Source organism: Artemia sp. Qi Xiang Cuo, chromosome 18, assembly GCF_049724085.1.
Source record: "Artemia sp. Qi Xiang Cuo chromosome 18, ASM4972408v1, whole genome shotgun sequence".
NCBI classification, from domain to species: Eukaryota; Metazoa; Arthropoda; class Branchiopoda; order Anostraca; family Artemiidae; genus Artemia; species Artemia sp. Qi Xiang Cuo.
In genome coordinates, this window is record NC_142811.1 from 25,017,508 (window position 1) to 25,032,892 (window position 15,385).

The 15,385-nt window shown below is 34.4% G+C and overlaps 1 protein-coding gene across 3 annotated transcripts in view; it reads right to left on the reverse strand.

The window, feature by feature from the left end:
- LOC148941358 (tribbles homolog 3-like) overlaps positions 1 to 12,129 on the reverse strand; it is a 61,929-nt gene extending 49,800 nt beyond the window's left edge. For 2 of the 3 annotated variants that reach the window (XM_089103789.1, XM_089103791.1), the window contains exons 1-3: positions 12,034 to 12,129; positions 10,679 to 10,960; positions 7,546 to 7,709 (exon numbers count right to left, since the gene is read on the reverse strand). In XM_089103789.1, the coding sequence (XP_088959915.1) occupies positions 7,546 to 7,709; positions 10,679 to 10,888 (374 nt within the window). In that variant the 5' untranslated portion in view covers positions 10,889 to 10,960; positions 12,034 to 12,129. The remainder of the gene's footprint in view (positions 1 to 7,545; positions 7,710 to 10,678; positions 10,961 to 12,033) is intronic. The other variant, XM_089103790.1, reaches the window with a different exon arrangement.
- Positions 12,130 to 15,385: the final 3,256 nt, after the last annotated feature.

The window sequence follows — 15,385 nt, forward strand, 5'->3', positions numbered from 1 at the left end:
CTATGACAACGCCTTCAATATAAACCTTATATGCCCCCAGGTCATAACTTAAAAGCCATGCCCTGAGGGTTGTGTGGGATTGTCCTCCTCAAAAACAGGTTTTCTATCTGTAAATCAACTACGCTGAACGAAATGGCTATCTCAAAATTTTGATTGAATGTGTATGGGGGAATGATGGGCGTGGGGGGGGGCGAGTTGCCCTCCAATCACTTTCGACTATCAAAAAGGGCACTATCCTTTTGAATTTCCAATCGAATGAGCCTTTTTTGAAGTTTCTACGACAACGCCTTCTATAAAAACCTTATATCCCCCCAGGGCATATCTTAAAACCCTTGCCCTGAAGGTTGTGGGGGAGTGTCCTCCTAAAAAACATATTTTCTATCTGGAAATAAACTCCGCTGAACAAAATGGCTATCTAAAAATTTTTAGTGGTTGTGTTGGGGGGAAGGATGGGCGGGGGGCTAGTTACTCTCCAAACACTTTTGACCATTAAAAAGGGCACTAGCCCCTTTAATTTCCAAACGGATGTACCTTTTTTGAAGTCTCTAGGACACCGCCTTCTATTATATTCTTATATACCCCCAGGGCATAACTTAAAACCCTTGCTATAAAGATTGTGGGGGAGTGTCCTCCTCAAAGAAAAATTTTATAGCTGGACATCAACTACCATGAAAAAAATGACTTTCTGGAAATTTTGATGGGATGTGTTTGGGAAAATGATGGGCGTGGGGGGGGGGCTAGTTACACTGCAATTACTTTCGACTATTAAAAAGGGCACTAGCCCTTTAATTTCCAATCGAATGTGTATGTTTTGAAGTTTCTACGACAACGCCTTCTATAAAAACCTTATATGCCCCCAGGACATAACAAAACCCTTGCCCTGAGGGTTGTGGGGGAGTATCCTCCTCAAAATATATTTTCTATCTGGAAATCAACTACGGTGAACAAAATGGCTATCTCAAAATTTTGATTGGATGTGCTTGGGGGAGTGATGGGCGTAGATGGAAGGCTAGTTGCCCTCCAATCACTTTTGACTATAAAAAAGGGCACTCTCCCTTTGAATTTCCAATCGAATGAGCCTTTGTTGAAGTTTCTATGACAACGCCTTCAATAAAAACCTTATATGCCCCCAGGTCATAACTTAAAACCCTTGCCCTGAGGGTTGTGGGGGATTGTCCTCCTTAAAAACGCGTTTTCTATGTGAAAATCAACTACGCAGAACAAAAGAACTATCTAAAAGTTTCGTGTGATGGTGTATGGGGTACTGATGGGCGTGGGGGGGGGGCGAGGTGCCCTTCACTAACATTTGACTATTAAATAGGGCACTATCCTTTGGAATTTCCAATCGAATGAGCCTTTTTTGAAGTTTCTACGACAACGCCTTCTTTAAAAACCTTCTATGCCCCCAGGGCATAACTTAAAACCCTTGCCCTGAAGGTTCTGGGGGAGTGTCCTCCTCAAAAACATATTTTCTATTTGTAAATCAACTCCGCTGAACAAAATGGCTATCTCAAAATTTTGATTCGATGTGTTTGGGGGAATGATAGGCGTGGGGGGGGGCTACTTGCCATCCAATCACTTTCGACCATTAAAAAGGGCACCAGCCCTTTAAATTCCAATGGAATTATCATTTTCTGAAGTTTATATGACAACGCCCTTCTATAAAATCCTTATCTGCCCCCAGGGCATAACGTAAAACCCTTGCCCAGAGAGTGGTGGGGGAGTGACCTCCTCCAAAATATATTTTATCTCTCGAAATCAACTACGATGAACAAAATGGCTATCTGGAAATTTTGATTGGATGTGTTTGGGAAAATGATGGGCGGGGGGGGGGGGAGAAGGGGGCTAGTTACACTCCAATTACTTTCGACTATTAAAAAGGGCACGAGCCCTTTAATTTCCAATCGAATGAGTATGTTTTGAAGTTTCTACAACAATGCCTTCTATAAAAACCTTATATGCCCCCAGGACACAACTTAAAACCCTTGCCCTGAGGGTTTTGGGGGAGTATCCTCCTCAAAATATATTTTCTATCTGGAAATCAACTATGCTGAACAAAATGGTTATCTCAAAATTTTGATTGGATGTGTTTGAGGGAATGATGGGCGTGGGGGGGGGGGGGGGGGCAAGTTGCCCTCCAATCATTTTTGACTATTAAAAAGGGTACTAGCCCTTTAATTTCCAATCCAATGAGCCTGTTTTAAAGTTTCTACGACAACACCTTCTATAAAAACCTTATATGCCCCCAGGTCATAACTTAAAACCCTTGCCCTGAGGTTTGTGGGGGGGTGTCCTCCTCAAAAATATATTTTATATCTGGAAATCAACTATGCTGAACAAAATTGCTATCTGAAAAGTTTGATTATATGTATTTGGGAAATTTATGGGCGTGGGGGGGGAGGGAATCGAGTTGCATATAAATTACTTTCGACAATAAAACAAGACAATAGTTCTGGAAAATCAGATCAATATATGTGTGTTTGTAGTTTCTACGACAAAACATTCTCTTAAAACCTGACATGCCCCCGAGGCATAACTTAGAACCCTTGCCCTGAGGGTTGTGGGGGAGTATCCACCTCAAAAATATATTTTCTATCTGGAAATCAACTACGCTGCACAAAATGGCTATCTCAAATTTTGATTGGATGTGTTTGGGGGAATGATGGGCGTGGGGGCCTAATTGCCCTCCAATCATTTTGGACTATGAAAAAGTGGAATAGCCCTTTAATTTCCAATCGAATGAGCCTGTTTTGAAGTTTCTACGACAACGCCATCTATAAAAACCTTATATGCCCCCAGGGCACAACTTATAACCCTTGTCCTGAGGCCTGTGGGGGAGAATCCTCCTCAAAAATATATTTTCTATCTGGAAATCAACTACGCTGACCAAAAGGGTTATCAGAAAATTTTGATTGGATGTGTTTAGGGAACGGATGGGCATGGGGGGGATGGGGGATAGTAACACTCCAATCAATTTAGACTATCAAAAAAGGCACTAGTCTTTTATTTTCCAATCGAATGATCCGGTTTTGAATTTTTTGCGACGGCGCCTTCTATAAAAACCTTATATGCCCCCAGGGCATAACTTAAAACCGTTGCCCTGAGGGTTGTGGGTGAGTATGTTCCTCAAAAATATATTTTCTGTCTGAAAATCAACTACGCTGAACAAAATGGCTATCTCAAAATTTTGATTGGATGTGTTTGGGGGAATGATGGGCGGGGGGGGGGGCGGTGTTGCCCTCCAATCACTTCCGACTATTAAAAAGAGCACTAGAACTCTCGATTTCCAATCGAATGAGCCCCGTTTGAAGATTTTACGACCACCCCTTTTATATGAAGTGCCTCTGGAAAAACAAAAATAGAAATAACAATACTAAAACATTGGAGCCGTATGGCCTTTACTATAGGCAATGTTACAGCGTTGCCTCTGATAGTTCAAAGATCATATAACAAAAATTGGGTGGATACAACCCCCCAGGCCCGAGAGCAGGCGTTGTAAGTTATGCCCTAGGGGAATTGGTTCTTATGGAAGGGATGCTCGTACAAAATTCAAAGAGGGTTCATTTGAATAGAAATTGAAAGTTCTAGTTCAGTTTCTGAGAATCAAAAGAGATTGAAGGGCAACTAGCCCCCCCCCTCCGACAACCATTTTCCCAAAATGCATTTGATAAAAATTTTGAGATAGCCATTTTTTTTTAAATAGTTCAAAAGTCTAATAACAAAACTCAGGTGTCGAAACAGCCCCCCAGGGCACGGGAGCAGGCGTTATAAGTTATGCCCTGGGATTATATATGGTTCTTATGAAAGGGGTGCTCGTATAAATTTCAGAATGGGCTCATTTTATTGGACATTTAAAGTTCGAGTCCAATTTTAAAGAGTCAAAAGATATCCGAGAGCAACTAGCCCCCCCCCCCCCCTAAGCCTTTTTTCCCAAACCCATCCGATGAAAATTTTTAGATAGTATTTTTTTTTTAATTGTTCAAAGATCGGAAAAGAAAAACTTCTGTGTCAATACAACCCCCAGGACCCGGGGCAGGCGTTCTAAGTTATGCCCTGAGGGCATTCTTGGTTCTTATGAAAGGGATACTCGTATAAACTTCAGAGAGGGCTCATTTGATTGGAAATTAAAAGTTCTCGTTCACTTTTTAAGGGTCAGAGAGGGCAAATAGTCTCCCACACCCTTTTTTCCCCAAACCCGTCCATTACAGATTTTGAGATAGCCATTTTTTTTTTTTTATGATTCAAACACTAGATAACAAAAACTCCGATGTCGACACAATCCCCCAGGGCCCGGGGGATAGGCGTTGTGAATGTTGTCCTGTGGGCGTATTTGGTTCTTATGAGTCAAAAGAGATCAAAAGAGATCGGAGGGCGACTATCCCCCCGACACCCTATTTTCCTCAAACCCATCCGATAAGAACTTTGAGAGAGCTATTTTTTCAAAAGGGTTCAAAGATCATACAACGAAAACTCCAGGGTCAACGCAATCCTTCAGGGCCCGGGGTTGGAATTGTAGGTTATGCCTGGGGGGAATATATAGCTATTATGAAAGGGTTGCTCGTGTAAACTTCAGAGAGGGTTTATTTGATTGGAAATTGAAAGTTCTAGTTCAGCTTTTAAGCCTTAAAAGAGATCAGAGGGAAACTACCCCCCACGCCCCTTTTCCCCCAAATGCATCCAATAAAAATTTTGAGATAGCCATTTTATTAAAAGTACTTCAAAGGTCAGGTAAAAAAAACTACGGTGACCATACAGCCCTTCAGGGCCCGGGGGCAGATGGTGCGAGTTATGCCCTGGGGTCATATATGGTTCTTACGGAAGGGATGCTCGTATAAAGTTCAGAGAGGGCTTATTTGAAGGGAAATTGAAAGTTCTAATTCAATTTTTGAATTAGAAGAGATCAGAGTCAAAAGAAGCAAAAGAGATCAGAGGGCCCCTAGCCCCAACAAAGCCCAAGCTCTTTTTTCAATGCCCATCCGATGGAAATTTTGATATAGCCATTTGTTAAAAATAGTTCAAAGGTCAGATAACAAAAACTCCAGTGTCAAAACAACCCCCCAGGGCCCGGGGGACAGGCATTGTAAGTTATATCCTGAGGCCGTATATGGTTCTTATGAAAAGGATGCTCGTATAAACTTCAGAGAGGGCTCATTTGATCGGAAATTAAAAGTTCTAGTTTAGTTTCCCAGGGTCAAAAGAGATCGGAGGGCAACTATCCCCTGCCCCCTCCACGCCTTTTCTTCCTCAAACCCATACTATACAAATTTTGAGGTGACTATTTTGTTAAAAATAGTTCGAACGTCTATATTAAAACTCCGGGGTTGACACAACACCACAGGAATCGGGGACAGGTGCTGTAAGTTATGCCCTGGGGGCATATATGGCTCTTATAGAAGGGATGCCCGTAAATACTTCAGAGACGGCTCATTTGATTGAAAATGGAAATTTCTAGTTCACTTTTGATGAATCAAAAAAGATCGAAGGACAATTAGCCCCCCCCCCACCCCACGCCCTTTTTTCCCCAAACCCATACGAGAAAAATTTTGTGATAGCCATTTTGTTAAAAATAGGTCAAACATCAGATAATAAAAACTCCGAGGTTGACACACCCATTTTTTTTTTACTTTGATACTGTTACTTTGATACCAGTTTTATATTTGATGAACATTTGATTTTGAAAAAAAAGTTTGATTTTGAAATAAGGAACTTTTAAAAACTTGGAACTTTTTGCAGTCAAAAACGAACAAAAATTAATTAAAAAAAAAAATTCCAAAAAGGAAGTTTTTCAAAGAAAAGTAAAGGCCATTTTAAAATTAGATCATCAGATAAAAATACCGGTTAAAATTCAAACTCAAAACGACCAGAAATTACTACTAAAGAATAAATAAAACCCAAAACGAAGAGAAATTAAATAAACAACCATAGCAAAAAACATACAACAAGTAATAATATTAATGAATAAATAGATTTCAAAGCGAGTAATGCTTAAATTGAATATGCAAATCAAGCTAAAAACGAAAAAAATTGCTATTGAAGTATAAATTAAACTCCAAACGAACAGAAACTAAATAAACAATAAATGCAAACAAACATACAATAGATGTTAATGTAAATTAATAAATAAATCTTAAAACAAGTGAAACTTAAACTGAATATACAAATCTAGCTTGAAACGAACAAAAATCACAAACAAGAGTTTGGGTATCGCCTCCTTCTCTCACTGTAAAAGTATAAAATCTACTGCATCATTGACACTTTACTGAAAACTATATTTGTCTTAAACAGTGTTGGAAACTATAAACAGAATCAAATTAAATAACTGATCTATAGGCCTAATCGTGTAAATTATCTGATAATCTGCCAGTTCGAGATTGCATTTCACTGTAATATTTGTTAACATTTTCAATGCTTTAAGAACTGGAAAAGAAAATATTTTTAATATAATTTATTTTTAAGGAAGCGCCAATAACGCAGTAGGCGTTTGGTTTTTACAGTTAAGGATGGGGGCAGTATCCAAACTCTTGTTTGTAGTCAAACTATATTCGTCTTGAACAATTTTAGAAGGAACTAACAAATTAAACTCAATATTTGATGTACAAAGATATTAATTGCTGAAAGCTAATCAGTTCAAAATTTTACTGTAATTTAATGTTTATTTTCAACATTAACTGCAAAAGTAAATATTTTTTTTATATAATTCGTTTTCAGTAAATCGTCAATGACGCAGTAAGTTTTAGACTTTTACAGTGAGAGAAGGACGCGATACGCAAACTCTTGTTTGTAGTGATTTTTGTTCGTTTCAAGCTTTATTTGCATATTCAATTTAAGTTTCCCTCGTTATAAGATTTGTTTATTCATTTACGTTAATATCTAATGTATGTTTGTTTGCATTGATTGTTTATTTAATTTCTGTTCGTTTTGAGTTTCATTTATACTTCAATAGCAAAATATTTTTTTTCGTTTTAGGCTTGATTTGCATATTCAATTTAAGCATTACTTGCTTTAAGATCTATTTATTCATTTATATTATTACTTATTGTATGTTTTTTTGCTTTGATTGTTTGTTTAATTTCTGTTCGTTTTGGGTTTCATTTATTCTTTAATAATAATTTCTGGTCGTTTTGAGTTTGAATTTTAACCGGTATTTGTATCTGCTGATTTAAGTATAAAATGACCTTTATTTTTCTTTAAAAAACTTCTTTTTCGGAAAGTCTTTCTTCATTAATTTAAATCAAAAGGTGGTTTATAAAAACGTAAAATAATGGTAGAAAACTAGGCAAAATTTTATCATTATTACTATTAGACTTAATTTTAAAATTTATAAAAAGTGTTCACTTCACATGGAACAGTAAGTACAAAGAGAATCGAAGACGTAGTCAAAATCGTTATTTAACCAGAAAAAAGCTTTCCTTACTATATGTAATTATATACAAATATGCACTAGATATATCTAGTAACGTAACTTAAAACGTTACAAAACGTTTACAAAAAAATCTTACAAAACGTAAATTAGAAAATTATAACATGAACAAAAGCTCAACTCACTTTAGATCCTTAATCTGAGTGTGTATATTTCCATGACCTTCTTCAAAAACAAGGTATTGGCTATCGGCTTCAAAAAACAAGTCGACAGGGAAAGCAACGTGAACTGATTTGGTCATTCTCATATGCGCCTCTAATTGTCCCACGCCTTTTGAGGAAGGTAAAACCTTTTAAAAGTAAATAAAATAATTAAGAAAAGATATTAAAAGTAAATAATATAACTAAGAAATGATCAGAATCCTAACTAACTTCTACATGCCTGTATTTCTCGTTTTCCTATTACTATGTGGCATCTAAAAAATTGTTTTTAAGTTTTTCCTTGGGATCAGTTTATTTCTAAAGACTTCAATATCAAAGAAAGTTTAAACAAGATTCCAATTATAGAAATAAAATGATAAGATAAATAGTGCAGATAAAGACACAAGGGCTAAAATGCGTGCATAAATATGTGAAACAAAAATCTCCGTCTGCTAAAAATTTACAATAATACTTTTAGGAACACAATGACTCATTTTTTTATTACAACTAATGTCCTTTGATCTTACTGGCAGGGCCGTCATATAGGGGGGAGGGGGGACGCCCCCAATTTCTTTGGTCACTCGGTAAAAAAAAAGTCGATACAATCGTCGGGCTTCGTGCAACGATTTTTCGACGCCGCTAAAATTCTTCGTTTGGTACAATGTTAAAGACAACGAAAATATTGACTTGTCATCTACAGAAGTATCGAACTTGGTCGGTAAACACAGCAGTTTTACCATAACACACACACCATAAACACAGCTTACCATAAACATGTTTACCATAAACGTGTTTACCATACCATAAACACACCAGTTCTGCCATAATTTTAGAGATTTTGCCACAACTTTCCTTTTGATGAAACAATCAGTATTAAAATATTGGCATTGATATGTACAGAAATCTGAATCTCGGTTGGTAAATACAGCGGTTTTACCGACTCGTGTAGTGATTTTACGTATTGTATTCGAAACGGACATTATCCTATTTTTTTTTACAAAAACAGTCCGTAAAAATGACCAGCCAGTCGGTAAAATCTCCCACCCCCCCTAAGATTTTGGCTAGTGATGAGTCTGCTTACTGGTGAACTTTCTGCATGACCTTTAAAGCGCAGGCATCATTTTGTTTTGAGCCATTGTCTTGACCCTCTGCAATCCTTCACTAAGTCTCTCTATGTTTTTTTTTTAATTTCTCTCTCTCTCTCTCTCTCTCTCTTTCACACACACGCACACTCCAAAAAGGAGCTAAAAAGCAAATGCATTGTTGAACAATCTCTGAGTAACACTAAATTTAAAATCGAACAAATAAAAGTTCAAATGGGGATAAGTCTTTTTATTAGACAGTGAAAATAGATGCACAAAATCTGGATATTTCGACCACAAACACCAGTAGTCGTCCTCAGCAGAAAAATTTAAGCATTAAAATTAAAACAAACGTATTTAAACAGAACGAAATAATTACTTTCGGGTCACAAATAGTTTCCAGTTCATTCACTAGATCTCTCTGAGAAAGTTCATTAACAGGGTTCATTCGAAGTTTTGAGTTGTAAATTTTCTTCTTTAATATTGCCTAAATATAAGTTGAATTTCTAATAAAGGTGGCACAAACTTTTTCTTCCAATTGCAAAGAAAACTTTGTTGACTTTAAAGTTATATACTTGATTGGTCAAATCTCCCCATATATTAGGTACATTGATTAGGTATTGTGTCACCTTCATCAGAAATTCAATTTACATCACCTATGATTAAAAATCACAAGGATAAGATTACTTGAACTATATAGGCAATCTATATTTCAATATATACATAAGTTTTGGGTTTGTAATATATAAACCTAGGGTTTATGTAAATTCTTTTAAATAAATATGGTATTTCATTTTGGCTAGATTTCATTGCCAAACTGAAATTATACAAGAGACAATCTTTTGCCATTTCTGTGTGCTTATACAGAGTATTTACAGTGATGCAGTATTCTGGAATCTGGGGGCTGTTAAGATGTGAGTTTTATTTATTTGTTTGTTTTGTTTTTGATGTTTTTTTGATGTTTTTTTGTTCGTGTTTTTTCGTCTTTTCCTTTATATGTTGCGTTTAACTTAATTTAACTTTTTTCGCGCTGATAAAGGCTCTCGAACGTTGAGTCGAAATATTCAGATTTTTATTATTTAAAGTTTGTCGTTCTTTTTTTTGTTCAACTGTTTATTTAAATTAAACTCGTTTTTGCTCTCTTAGATTCTGTATTTATAAATACGTTGGTTTGATCTTTTTATTTCAGGTTTTTTTTTTCTAGATACAGGTAAAATATTCGTTGTAATTTCTTATTTTTTTACTTCCTTCTGGCCATAGAATCGTTGTTTTTTCTCGAGATTTCAAATCTTTTATTTGATAATGTTCAAGTTAAACTGTTTGTAACTAACACTATAGAGCTTGCTTTAAAATATCAACTCACGTATAGGGTATATGAATTTACATCTGGACATGACTTGGGCAAAATCACAAACATCTGGACATTTATTAGGAGTAGATAAAAAAAAGAAAAACTCCTAAACCAACGCAAGTGCCTAGCTGCACCTCTACAATAACAAAATGTAAACAAAATTACTTATGTCCTGTTTATAGACATAGCTAAGATATAATTGATGATGCCTAGATAATGACCAATTTAAACTATTTATAACAGGCATTGTAAATATATGGTACAATAAAAAACAAGAAACTGGCAAAGAAATCGGTCCTGGAATCCATAAAAGGTTTGATCCAGACAAACTCAGATTTAGACAATATGAGTTCCTAGACTTCAGGAGATAAAAATATGCGAGTAAGAGCACTATTTTACAGTGCCGAAGGATGAGGTAAAATAAGCAGAGGGGGGAGGAAGAGGATTAAAAATTTGCCACTCGATTTGTTTTTCACTAAGGGAAAGGCAAAGATAGAGTAATACTGAGTGTTTCTCCGCCAGAAATTTCAGCAACATAGTAAAAACTATCAATTGTCGTTGCAGCAAAAATTAAACTTGAAAACATTTACCGTTATCATTTTTTTTTTCTACATCTTCGTAAAAAAAAATTGTAAAGCTAAGTTCGCCAGGTTACCTTTTCAGAAATTCTTCTACAAAAATTTACCTGACATTTGAAGTCTCTTCCTGAAAATTTTTCGTGGCACTCAGAAAGAGCTGTGCCTTCAATATCCATTCCAACGATATATCTCTTGGAATCCTGATGTAGAATAAGCGGTGCGCATTTTTTTCTTTTATCTTTGCTCTTGCTTTGTGTTGGTTTCAAGGTCTTTTGAAGAGCATAATTTTTCAAAGTATTAATGGCGATTTTTTCCATGGATTGCACAAGCGAGGTTAAAATTTCTGTGACATATATAGCATCAACAGCAGTGCTTCTGAAAATTAAAAACTGAAAAAGAAAGAATAAACTCAGTAAAACAAATTCAAACTGACGAAAAAATTTTGCAAGAATTCATTTTTCGAATTTCAAATATTGAGAAACATGTCAAACATAACCCGATTGGGGATGAGAAACGGCAAATTGAGTAGCTATGTTTCCTCCTTTGTTCACGACAGCTGAATTACAGCCATAGATAAACCCAGTTTCAAGCTACAGCTTACCCTTTAACCTACCCCCCCCCCCTGTTTACTTAAGGTATATAGAAATAACCTCTCAGCTAGAATCACGTCAATTGACAAATAATTTTGACGGCAACAGACGATTTAGTCTCTTAATAGTACAATTTTCAATTATAATAAAAAGGATTACCTTAAAAAAAAAAAAAAAAAAAAAAAAAAAAAAAAAAAAAAAAAACACTATATAGTCCGGCATTCTAATGTCTGACTAAGCGTACAAGACGTACCTCAAGAAACCAGGACATTTATGAGGGTAAAAAAAATCTAAAGGACAGGAACTATTAGCGACCAAGAAAAACTATCCTTTTGCCCCCTATTCCAAATTTTTCTTTCAAAATGATCATAAATAAGCCAATTTCCATGTTTTCTTGAAGAGACCAAAATTAAAGAAGAGACCAAACATGATTCTATATATAGTATATGTATATGTATATATGTATATATATATATATATATATATATATATATATATATATATATATATATATATATATATATATATATATATATATATATATATATATATATATATATATATATATATATATATATATATATATATATATAAGTTCAAATTTTTTACAATTGCGATGATAAAAAAAATTAAATAAATGTACAAATTCCTGGCTACTAGAATTATTTGTACTAATAAGTTAACGCTATCGCAATTTTGAAATGGAATATCCTAGAAAAAGATTATCATAACGGACTCAGGGGAAAATATTTAGGATACAGCCTCAAGGTATGTCAAGACATCTAGAATTCGACAATAGTCACTAAAGAACTACAAACTATTGTTCGTTTTCAAGCCTGACACATAATACTTCGTATAATTGAATAGCTTACATTTTAATTTTTCTTTCTATCCAAGAACACTTATTAGCTAACCAACTATGTTGACTGGACGAAGGAAACAACTCAACTTAAAGATCTGAAAAGAATAAAAATTATATGTAGCTATAAGCCACATCTATGCAACCGATCGAGGTTTTAAAAATGTCATAACTAATTTCGTAATATGGCAAAACAAATGGTTAGGTTTTAGACCTTGTTTTTACCCTACAGAAGAACAAAACAAGATCTTATCGAGAAAAGAATAAGGACAGAAAAACAAATAACATCTGACTTTTTTATCATTTGCATCTGTAAGTATCCCTTGTTAAACCAAAGATTTTAATGAAACCTTTTTCTATTCGGAAAACCTAGACTTAATTTTTTTTAAGTAAATTGTGGCAACTTTATTTCTTTAACTGAATAGTTATTAAACTTTGGCCAAAATGTAAAACCAAAAATCGGCCAAATCTTGTTTTTTACTACTATGTTACTTCAAATAAGGTTATAGTCCTTTCTCTGATGATTTTTAGGCCTGTCAAAGTTCATGCGGTTAAAAAGGGAGAAAAGAATAACCCTGGGTTCCCACTGAGGTGAGTCTCGGATCCGTTTTTTAAAGTCAACAATAATCGGACAGTAAGCATCCCCCCCCATGCCAAAAAAAAACTTGAAACTTTTTGCAATAAAAAACGAACAAAAATTAATTTCAAAAAAACTTTCCGATAAATAGGTTTCTCAAAGAAAAGTAAATTCCATTTTAAACTTAAGCTCAGGAGATACAATTACCTGTTAAAATTCAAACTCAAAACGACCAGAAATTACTACTAAAGAATAAATAAAACCCAAAACGAAGAGATAATAAATAAACAACCATAGCAAAAAACATACAACAAGTAATAATATTAATGAATAAATAGATCTTAAAGCGAGTAATGCTTAAATTGAATATAAAAATCAAGCTAAAAACGAAAAAAATTGCTATTGAAGTATAAATTAAACTCCAAACGAACAGAAACTAAATAAACAATAAATGCAAACAAACATACAATAGATGTTAATGTAAATTAATAAATAAATCTTAAAACAAGTGAAACTTAAACTGAATATACAAATCTAGCTTGAAACGAACAAAAATCACAAACAAGAGTTTGGGTATCGCCTCCTTCTCTCACTGTAAAAGTATAAAATCTACTGCATCATTGACGCTTTACTGAAAACTATATGTGCCCTGAACAGTCTTGGACAGTATAAACAAAATCAAATTGAATATTTCATATATAATGATACTAATTGTTAAAAGATCCATCAGATTAGTATTTTATTTCACTTTAATTTTATTTACATTTTCAATACTGTAATAACTATAAAATGAAATAATTTTAATATAATTCATTTTGAATGAAGCGCCAGTAGGCTCTTGGTTTTTACAGTTAAGGATGGGGGCAGAATCAAAACTCTTGTTTGTAGTTAAACTATATTCGTCTTGAACAATTTTAGAAGGAACTAATAAATTAAACTGAATATTTGATGCACAATGATATTTCCATGTTTTCTTGAAGAGACCAAAATTAAAGAAGAGACCAAAAATGATTCTATATATAGTATATGTATATATGTGTATATATATATATATATATATATATATATATATATATATATATATATATATATATATATATATATATATATATATATATATATATATATATATATATATATATATATACATAAGTTCAAATATATACATAAGTTCAAATTTTTTACCATTGCGATGATAAAAAAAATTAAATAAATGTACAAATTCCTGGGTACTAGAATTATTCGTACTAATAAGTTAACGCTATCGCAATTTTGAAATGGAATATCCTAGAAAAAGATTATCATAACGGACTCAGGGGAAAATATTTAGGATACAACCTCAAGGTATGTCAAGACATCTAGAATTCGACAATAGTCGCTAAAGAACTACAAACTATTGTTCGTTTTCAAGCCTGACACATAATACTTCGTATAATTGAATAGCTCACATTTTAATTTTTCTTTCTATCCAAGAACACTTATTAGCTAACCAACTATGTTGACTGGACGAAGGAAAAAACTCAACTTAAAGATCTGAAAAGAATAAAAATTATATGTAGCTACAAGCCACATCTATGCAACCGATCGAGGTTTTAAAAATGTCATAACTAATTTCGTAATATGGCAAAACAAATGGTTAAGTTTTAGACCTTGTTTTTACCCTAAAGAAGAACAAAACAAGATCTTATCGAGAAAAGAATAAGGACAGAAAAACAAATAACATCTGACTTTTTTATCATTTGCATCTGTAAGTATCCCTTGTTAAACCAAAGATCTTAATGAAACCTTTTTCTATTCAGAAAACCTAGACTTATTTTTTTTTAAGTAAATTGTGGCAACTTTATTTCTTTAACTGAATAGTTATTAAACTTTGGCCAAAATATAAAACCAAAAATCGGCCAAATCTTGTTTTTTACTATTATGTTACTTCAAATAAGGTTATAGTCCTTTCTCTGATAATTTTTAGGCCTGTCAAAGTTCATGCGGTTAAAAAGGGAGAAAAGAATAACCCTGGGTTCCCACTGAGTCGCAAGTAGCTGCAGTTGCAAGTAGAAGTGGGTTCAAGCAGTAGTTGCAAGTAGCTGTAGTAGGAAGAAGTCACATTCGCAGTCACGAGTGGTTGCAGTTATAGGTAGTTACAGTCAATGTCACAGTTAGTCGCAGTTAAAGTTGCAAACAGTCTTATTTACATTCGAATTTGCAGTTGCTATAATAGAAGCCTTGAAAGCTTCAATTTCATACCCTTAGCAATTTTTACGATAGTGCAAATATGCCCTTTGATAACCTAGATGCACATAATGTCTTTTGATTTAGTTAAACATTCCCTGAGCTTTTATTTTAATACCTTTAGTCTTTTCAGTCCCAACCAGGATCATACGCTCCCCCGTTTCCCAATAATAAATCCTACATGTAGGCAATGGACAAATTCCATAAATTGAAACACTTGCCCCAGGGGCAGTGGAAGGTCATATCATTTCCGAAGGCATAGTTACTGGACCCTAAAACTATTCTTTACAAAATGGCTGTCACAAAATTTTGACCAGTGTTGAGAAGGCGTGTCTTAAAATGACAAAGGACGCAGGGTTGGTTACCCTACGATCACTTTTTAATATCTTTCTCAACATACCCTGGAAGTTCCAAAATAATTACCCTCGGCCGTCCCTGAAATATTGCACATACGTCCTTTTAATAATCCTGGACACAGACAGTGACACAGACACAGACATTTTGATTAGCTTTAACATCGCCCTCAATATTCCTCGAACTTTCCCCTTGATAAACTTAGTGT